The sequence below is a fragment of the Siphateles boraxobius genome, unplaced genomic scaffold (genome assembly GCF_051911475.1).
Source record: "Siphateles boraxobius isolate OS27281-9 unplaced genomic scaffold, OSU_SipBor_1 8, whole genome shotgun sequence".
Lineage (NCBI taxonomy): Eukaryota > Metazoa > Chordata > Actinopteri > Cypriniformes > Leuciscidae > Siphateles > Siphateles boraxobius.
The window spans coordinates 31,251,480-31,261,447 of NW_027509208.1; the positions used below are offsets into that span (position 1 = coordinate 31,251,480).

General features: G+C 38.0%; 1 protein-coding gene across 3 annotated transcripts in view; it reads right to left on the reverse strand.

Annotated features, from left to right (window-relative positions):
* Positions 1 to 9,453, reverse strand: part of snx14 (sorting nexin 14) — a 116,966-nt gene extending 107,513 nt beyond the window's left edge. For 2 of the 3 annotated variants that reach the window (XM_077219644.1, XM_077219643.1), the window contains exons 1-3: positions 9,297 to 9,451; positions 8,731 to 8,872; positions 8,404 to 8,524 (exon numbers count right to left, since the gene is read on the reverse strand). In XM_077219644.1, the coding sequence (XP_077075759.1) occupies positions 8,404 to 8,524; positions 8,731 to 8,867 (258 nt within the window). In that variant the 5' untranslated portion in view covers positions 8,868 to 8,872; positions 9,297 to 9,451. Of the gene's footprint in view, positions 1 to 8,403; positions 8,525 to 8,730; positions 8,873 to 9,296 lie in introns of all 3 variants that reach the window. The other variant, XM_077219645.1, reaches the window with a different exon arrangement.
* Between the last annotated feature and the right edge of the window lie 515 nt (positions 9,454 to 9,968).

A 9,968-nucleotide genomic window follows, 5' to 3' on the forward strand; every position in this document is an offset into this window, starting at 1 on the left:
AAATTCTTTGCAAACTCACATTTAGAAATGTGATTTTTGAATTGATTTGACAAATCTCTCATGATATTTGGCACAAAGTGATGAGTCGACTCATAACCAGTGATCTATATAGAGAACTGGATTGCTCATGAGGTCATAAAAAGTGAAGCCAACGCGCCATCATATTGGTATATCCTAGTAAGCTCACACATTCTATTGAATTAATAGGAAACTATATGATTTGATTGAGAAAACATAAACTCTCTCAGCTTATACAGTCATAAATTGCAAGCACAATAAACTTCACAATAACATTGACTGGAGTGAGACCATAGACGTCTCACTGTAGCGCCTCTGTTCAAGCGAACGGCAGCGTGAGCGCACATGACCTGATCATCCGTTCCGCTTTACAGCATGAAAAATGAAAAAAATCGAGAATGAACTCAGGGCTCTACATTAGCTCTTGTCTGCTTGTCGGGGAAAAGTGGATTTTTTTTTAAAGTTTCAAGTGAAAGCCCAAAGTTTCAATACTGCTCAAAACCATTTTTTATTCATGATTAATATTGCATTGCATATAACATTTGCTGGTCAATAGTCTAAAATCGTCAATCGGGTGAAAGAGACAAATTTAGCCGTCTAGCTCCATAAACTCCCATTCTTTTGCACTCATGGGCGATCACCCCCAGTGGAACTCTGGTGGAACTACAACCAAAATGCTGTACAATAGGACTTAATAAGGGCGGGGGCAGGCTCTCCGTAGACGGGCTCTGGTTCAGCATTACTGAAGCATTTTATAATTTGCATGGTTGAATGATGTTTTCCTCTTATCTGAGTGACCATGAATGACGGAGTATTTTAAGATAATCCATGCGATTGCGATCCCTCCCGTGTGATAATCGAATCCAGATTAAGTTAACTCAATACAATATTTCAACTTTCCACATCAGCCCGTTTACCTTCAGGAGTCAGAAGTGCCGAGACTACTGTACTGTCCTCGCCTATGAAATCAGTCAGACAGCGGAAGGGGGAATGGGGATCGAGCGGGATTCTTTATTGCTGCCGATTTTCAGTCTCTTTTTAATGATAGGTCTTACGCATCTGTCAATCATCCTCGCATGCTATTTGGGGAATCAACCCAGCGCTATGATTGGTCAAACTCTTCTTCTTTTGCTGTTGCTTGATTTGAAGACTGCGCGTGAACAGAGAGGCGTGTCACCAAGGTTTTTGCGTAGTTTAGTGTGACAAATCGATTAGTGGAGAAATCAAAACAAATGAGCGTAACAACACCCACAAAAAACTCACAGAAGAAACATACTGAGGTAAAAATGTTGAGTTTTTTATTTATAATATATGATATAGTTTAGTAACATAACACGACTAAGGGCTGTTCTATAATATCACGATTGCAAATGTTACATTGAATTTATAGTTTAATAAACAAGTAGCCTAGTTAATATAGTCAATTACAATTTAGACGCAATATTGACTGGTTTTGTTCTATTTCACAGACGAAAATAGTTACAAAAGAAAAGCAACACTAAGCGCTGTGTTTTGTTATTGAATGATTCAGCATTTTGAACGAATCGTTTTAATGAATGACTCAATTCATTTATTAAGAAGGTCACTTGCCGCCACCTATTGATCTATTATTTAAAGGCATCATTGATTTTTTTTTTTTTTATATATTTTTATTTAAACATCAATCTCATAAAATCATTTATTGCAGTTGTAATTTGCAGTCCAAATTAATTAATTGATGGATAATAATCATTAGGGCATCAAAATGGGTAATAGGAGGAGAACGCTTGGCTCCTGGGATGAGACTACCACCAATCAGAGCATACATGGATGACATGACAACCATGACTACAACAGTAGCCTGCACTAGTCGGTTATTGGGTAAGTTAACCGATAACATTGAATGGGCACGAATGCAACTTAAGCCCTCTAAATCAAGGAGCATCTCGATAAGTTAAGGCAAGGTAGTAGATAAAACATTCTTCATTAATTGTGAGGCAATACCAACAGTTTCTGAGAAGCCAGTGAAGAGTCTTGGGAAATGGTACGATGGGGATCTAAAGGACACAGTTCGAGTGGGTGAAGTTAGACGACAAGCAGTGGAAGGGTTGAAGAGCATAAACAGCTCTACCAGGCAAACTAAAACTCTGGTGTTTTCAGTTTGGCCTACTGCCGAGGTTGCTGTGGCCACTGACGGTGTACAAGGTTTCTTTGACAACAATGGATAAGCTGGAAGCGCTAATAAGTTCATATATCAGGAAATGGTTGGGAGTTCCACGCTGCCTCAGCAGAGTGGGACTTTATAGTAAAGGAATATTGCAGCTGCCAGTCTCTGCTTTAACCGAGGAGTTTAAGTGCGCCAAGGTCAGACTGGAAATGACCTCAGTAGAGTCACGCGACAAATGTATAAGGGAGGCAGCACCTGTGTTAAAAACTGGTAGATAGTGGTCAGCAAAGAAATCTGTGCAAGAGGCAAAGGCTGCCCTTCCACAGATTTGGTGATATCGTGGGACAGGTACAGCATGGAAGAGGGGGTTTTGGGCTCAGTTTAGTTCACTAAATGGCACAAGGCAGCCCCAGCTCAAAGGAGGAAGCTGGTAGTCAACGAAGTGCGAAAGCAGGAGGAGAGGATGAGATGTATAAAGGCCATTTCCCAGGCCAAGCAGGGAGAGTGGATGAGATGGGAGAGTGTGGAACAACGCAAGATGGGCTGGCAAGACCTTTGGTCAATGGAAGAGAGTAGGATCAGTTTCCTTATCAGGTCAACATGTGATGTTCTCCCATCACCACAGAACCTAAACCTCTGGATAGGAGAGGATCCCTCTTGTCCTTTGTGTTCATCACCTGCCACATTAAGGCACATTTTGATAGGATGTAAGGTGGCTCTTAGCCAAGGTTGGTTTACTTGGCGCCATGACCAAGTACTCCGATTTTTGGCTGTAGCATTGGAAGACAAGCGTAACATGACCAATAAGTTGCCACCTGTTCTAGCAAAACATTACACACAGAAGACAATATTCCTCATCCCAGGCGAGCAACCATCAAGAAAAGGTGTTAAAACCAATTCTCGCCCAGGACAACTGGAAGCTGCTAGGGACTGGAAAATGCTGGCTGATCTTGATCAACGGCTTATTTGTCCACCTGATATTGCCACCACTAACCTACGACCAGATATTGTTTTGTGGTCTGGATCAGCACGCATTGTTCAACTGATAGAGTTAACAGTGCCATGGGAGGATGCTGTAGATGAGGCAAATGAGAGGAAAAAACTGTGTTATGCTCAGCTGGCCACTGAAGCAGAACAGCGAAGATGGAGAGTCCGGGTTTATCCAGTGGAAGTGGGTTGTCGAGGACTCCACAACCCGGTTCCTCTGAGACGTCGGATTCAGTGGCCAAGAGTTGCGTCGCACAGTAAACCACTTATCTGAAGCAGCAGAGAGAAGCAGCAACTGGCTGTGGTTAAGACGGAAAGATTCTGGCTGGCTGTGTACAGGCCGCCACGCTACGGTTTCGAAGAATTCTTGAAAAACTTGAAGAGTCTGTTGGTTTATTTGTATAGTTTGCATAGTAATTACTGAGGATTGGTGTTAGGACAGATATTGTGTTTTGCGGTAATATGCCATACGGAACCGTTGCCACTGAACCTGCTTTAACGTCGGAAGTGGGGCACGACAGCCTTAGTCAAACGGGTTGGCGCGTATGGTCGGGTTGCGGAGAGATTGTGGTTAGGTCACATGTGAACTACGAGAAAGGAGTAACCTCACCAGCAGGAAGGATGTAAAGGTCAGTAAGCTGGGCTGAGTTGAGTGGGGGACGGAGGGGGGTGACTCTGGGATGCCAGAGTCACTGTCGAGCCCTCTTGAGGTGTCGTGGGCTAGTCGACGAAACACTGAGGACGGAAAGGTGCCCACTTGAAGACCCTAGAGATGTCCCCTACTCGGCTCAATCCAGACGTTGTCATGGGGAGACCGCATTGTGGTTGCAGCCGCGCAAAATACACTGCAGCTATTAACACCAGACAGACGGAGATTCACATCACCATATGGAAAGGAGCGTAAATGGATGGAGAAGCATAGATTACTGTAAAGCTACGTCTTAGTTGGTGCTTATCTTGGCGAAAGCTGAGTACAAATCAGCATGAAGTTTTAACATCTACTCTCGTGTAATGGAAATCATAACAGCCCTTTTTATTAAAAGTGAATTTGATCAAATGTCAGAATTTGACATGAAAGATAAAGCATATATTTAGTAAGGTTTAAAAAATTGTCCTTTATAAAGGTAAATAACGCCCTGGTGTAAAAATCACGTAGTATGTAAAAGCTGATGAGAATATTGCTTCAAAATAAATTATATGTACTTATGACAGACACCATTTAAAAAGTAGAAACATAATTATTCATTAAAAATGTATTAGAACATTATAATAAAAACTTCCTTATGTGTGATTTAAATGTAAGTAGTTTACAAAAAAATCATTTTTAACCTTTAATATTAGAATGATGCACCAAATGGGGTTCCTTATGGTTTACTTTACAGCATTAGTTGAGATTTTTTTTTCTTGTTATGTACTGTACCTGATAGGCCCAACTTAATCAATATGGAATCAAATTGTGTCAATATTTTTTTTTTACTTGAAGCAAATGTCTTGAAGCAAAATGTTTTCTTGTCAGAATGCACCAAAATGCTTCATTTACATGTTAAAATCATAAAAATTGTCTCTAGGGGGATGATGCCCCAGACCCCCCTACAACAAATTACTTCGTAAACATGTCACCTTTTTCACCACTTGTGAGTTTGCAGGTCTGTTTAATAGTTCAAATAGTACAATAAATGTTCAAATTTCAATTTTTTTAAGAATTGTTGAAAGGTGTCTTTTTAATAAATGCAACACGTTCCCAAAGTCATGTGAAATAATTGTGTTACATAATCGTGATTTCAATACTGGCCAAAAAAATCGTGATTATGATTTTTTCCATAATCGAGCAGCCCTAGCTCGGCGGGCGGACGAGACACTTCAGCATATGTATTATAAATGTCAAAGTGTGCATTCTGAATAAATATAAACATAGCCAATACGTGTCTGTGACTTAAGTACTAGTATGACCAATTAATGATTAGTCAAGGGGAAATCAGTGTTACTTCTTGGTTTCAAATTAAACCAATCTACGTTTTTACGTACTTGACTTAAAACAGTTATGAACAAATGTGATGACTAACTTGTATGACTAGTCTTACCAGTTTATGCAACCAGCCCCTCAGAATGGTGCATGTGCAGTCTAAGCCAAACTCAGATACAGACTCTGACTCTGATCAGAAAGAGGACAAGGATGCCTCTGCATTCCTGCCTGAATGGGGGCCTGATGGCCCAGGAGTGAGTGGAGGAACTCGACTGCGCCCACTCATGGTTAATAGCAGAACTAAAAAGTGTGAAGATGGAGAGGAAGCTAAGATCTATTACAACTAGTTACCAGACCTAAACTCATAATATCCATAAATATTTTAAATGATGGTTACATTAATAATTAATTCAACAATGTATAGCCTACATAACACTTTACTTGTATGAAAACTGTAATTCTAGTAAAACGCCATAGAATTTGCGAAGAGTCTGAAATATAGATGTTGCTCAATCAGTAAATAAAATCACGCAGCATAACTTATTCAGACAAATAACGCTGACTGCTTTATTTCCATAATGATGCATGGTAAACTTTGAATTTTAATACAATATAGTGCAATATAGTAACATTGGCTTGTTTTAATATTTACTGTTTAGGCTATTCTAAATCAATTTCTGCAAGTAAACAGATATACATGTTCATGTTTAAAATTTCCTCCATAATGACATACATACAGAAATATTTTTGGGTGTTAAATCAGTTTCCTGTGTCGGAAGTGTGCAGTAGTGTGCATTAACGATTTCAATTTTTACCTTGGAAATTTCTAAGCTTTTCACTTTTTTTGTCTCTGTCCCAACTTTTTAGTAGTGTGTTGCAGCCATCAAAATTAAAATTTGTTTTTTATTTGTTTTTTATATGTACAAAATATACATAAGTTGGTCAGAGAAAACTTTGAAAATCTTTTCTTTGTACTTTTGGTTAAGAAGAATGAATAAATGACAGAAGACCACTACTTCTGTGATAATAAAGCATTATCAAGAGCAGGAAGATGTGGTGTGTACATGCATTTTCTGTAGCATATTTTGGTTGATTGGGCTGCATATTGTTCACATAATGCTTGAAACATAGAACACCGGAATAAGGCTACCACTCTGCAAATGTTATCTCACTCAGGTTTATCACTTTTGTTACATTCCACACATGTTTTGTGTTTGTTTTCATTATTCTGTGCACGTTAGTGTACTTGTCACGTGTTGGTTGTTGTATTTATGATCTTCTCTATGTCGCTAGCTCACTCTCTCGTACTTTCGGTACTAGACAAGTTCTAAGTATGTTTGAGGTTAGTTTTGATGTGTTGCCTACCTTTTCATTTGCTCGGAGATGTCGGTTAAGAAACGCAGGTTAGTATATCGTGATGTACACTGCACCCGTAGCAGATGATTGTCTAGACACACTAGGTAGGAGGTGAGCGTCATTCCTTGTATTTATGTTTTGTTAGGTAGTTTAGTTAAGGTGCCGGATGCACTGAAGCTTTCGGTTTATTTTCTACATTTTTCTTTGGTTAGATTAGGTTTAGATTAAGGATTGTTTTGTTATATTTTGTTCTTTCTTTTGGCGCCGCTATCTTTCTTTTCCTGTTTATTGTTTGTTTGTTTACCCAATTACTTTGTACATAGTGCACCTTATTATTGTTGTTTTGACTGGATTTAGTGGCTTCGGCTTGTTGTAAATAAAGTCCAGTTTATTTTCCCTTCGAGAAGAGTCTGTCATGTGTTCTTCCACCATATCCTACCTTCAGCAGTACATTAATAAATAAATTAGGGCCCGACCGATATGGATTTTTGGGGGCCGATGCCGATACCGATAAAAAACCCAGATACCGATATATCGGCCGATATTATTTATGTGTATATTATAATACAGTAGCAATATTATGTATTATAGTACAGTACCAGTCAAAAGTTTGGACACACTTTCCTATTGGTGTGTACAAACTTTTGATGGGTACTATATATAGAATACACAGTATAAACAGAATAAATATATAAACATTTTGCAATGATCACTCAAATATGGTGATCAAACACTTGTGTGACAGATATTTAATGGAGGCAGGGGGAATGATAGAATGAGAATGATACATTTGAGCTGTAACCAAACTAGTTTGCATTGCATGTTATATTATATTATATTCTGAATACTGTTGCATAATCTTCACTAACGACTTTGTCTTTTAATTTAGTCACGTTATATAAAACATAACTTTTATCAATAAATATATCAAAAGAGTGTCACTGACAACCTTATTATCTTCTATTTTTAGTCTTAATTCCTCTAATCTCTAACAGTGGAGGAAGAACTCAGATCTTTTTACTAAAGTAAAATTAATAATATCATAATGAAAAAGTTTTTAATTATATATGTACAGTACTTTTATACTATTTTAAATTAGTAAGCAAAATGTAGGCCTACTAAACGTGAAACAAAGTGTTATAATTATATAAATTATTGGAATATTGCTTGATGTTGTAACGTTATAGGCAGAATGAGCTTTAACACTGTGTATAAACCATACACGGCCGTTATTGTTCTCGTCAAAACAGCTGTTTACCCTCAAACAGAAAGCACAAAGCCTTTCATTAAAGTGAATTTCGTTTTGTATTAATTGTATCTTAATTTTAATCAATGCTTCATCAACCAATTGCCTGGATTTATTAAATAAGAAGTAAATATAGCAGACAATAGATAATCTCGACACGGAGGCGCCGGCGCATGAACTGCAACTCGTCTCTTAAATGAACCGAAACCCAGCGTATAGACATGAGAAATATATCTATATTGAAATGTGCATTTCTCTATGGCGTGTTCACTGAAGATCGCGAGTCAGCATCATCAACTTTCCAGCGACACTGACTGAAAACACTTGTTTATTAATAAACAATTAAAATGTCTCTTTGCTATATTTGATGTATTCACAACCATTACTTTTGCCAGTTCTTTGTGACAGCTTTTAGGTGCTTTATTGGCAGCGCCACATGAATCACCACACCCGCATTTTTTTTAAATATTCATTTATCGGCCATTATAAATGCTGATACCGATAGTTAGGAAAATGCCTAATATCGGCCTCTAATGCCTAATATCGCGATATATCGGTCGGGCTCTAAAATAAATGTTGCGGTATCTGCCCTAGACCTTTAAAGGTTCGTAACACTTTGTATAAGTGAGCAATCTCTTATTAAAGACTCTCATTAGACACTTCTCAAATCCTAATGGACACACTTACTTTCCTCTTGCACCTTACAGAGATGAGGATATTCGGCAGCAGGTATTCTGGGCTGAGGACGCAGTAGGATGTGATAATTCCAGCCAAAAACGACCAGAAACCCATGAGAATATGCATATACCTGGAAAAAGTGGCAGGATGCATTACTGTAAGCATGTGGGTACATTTGTTAATCACCAATCTTAAAGGATCAATTGCATGTAGAGCTCCTGGAAAATTGTTATGAAAAGCTAAACTGGTACAAAATAAAAAATTGGAGCAAAAACCTTGATTGACATTATAAGTGGAATTGAGGGGGGAAATAACATGCTCCAGAAAGATACTCACTGGTTGAGGATGATGGTGAAGGCGATCATAAAGGTGAAGATACAGAAGATGGCAGGATATTGACGAACAACATCCTTAAACATATTTAAGCGCAGACCTCTTCTCACACACCCCAGAAATGAGAGAGGGTCCGACATTATATCTAAACAAGAAAATACATCTATACTGAATGATTTCCATATTCATGAATTTACATTGTATAATTCCAAAAATATTATGGTATTTACCATAGTTCCATTTCCAAAACATGGCAATACCACACTATACACCTATCATGTACTAAAACGAATAGTTTTATTTAAAATGTAATATGGTATTCACACATACAGTACCATGGTATTAACAACATTATCCTCCAAGGTACCTCAAACAAACAATGCCATGGTATTTTTACTTATGTTACTGTCAAATGTAACGTTAGACAATAATATCAGATGTTAAACAACAGTGGATGATGATGATAGTCTGGTAATCTCAGCTAACCTGCAAATGTGTAAACAGGGTAAATAACACGAAAACACTTGCTCTTAAATGTCAGTTTAAGTGTGATGTTGTAGTTCTCTCACCTCACAGATGATGCGCAGGTCTGATATAAACTCTAAAAACATGTCAACACATCCTGACACTAATGTTTTGATCATCCAACTGATCGTTTCACATGATCCGATTATTGAGCTGCACTACCGGGTTTAACATGAAGGCGTCATCCCGAAATACCGTTTCAAAATAAAAGTCCTGTTGAACCTTTACAAAATTCACTACGAATTCTGAGTGAACGACATCATTCCCTACATTCATTCACTACTTTTACCCACAATACTCTCTAAATTATTTCCCACAATCCAATGCTTAGAGAACTGAACGCCTACACTGGCGCGCATGAAAGAAGTGCGGAGCGAGCAAATTGAAACCAGAGACAGCCAGAGATTACTTTACAGCTTTCTTATCCCTGCTTTAAAATTTATTTCATGCTATTTTTTTATTTTATTTTTTATTAATCATTAGGGTTAGGGTTTTGTTGTTAACTTGTCAAACTGTAAAGGGAGAGATGATAATTTGGTGGATGATTTGAAAAATATCCGTTAATCTCTGATTGCATGTAAGTTCCGCATACAAACATCAGAAGTCATGTTTATTCATGAAGGATGTCGTAATGGTACACAAACATCAGACTAGCTGGGCGATATATCGTTTAGACGATACTATCCAAATTGTTGTCTGGACGATATGCAAAATTG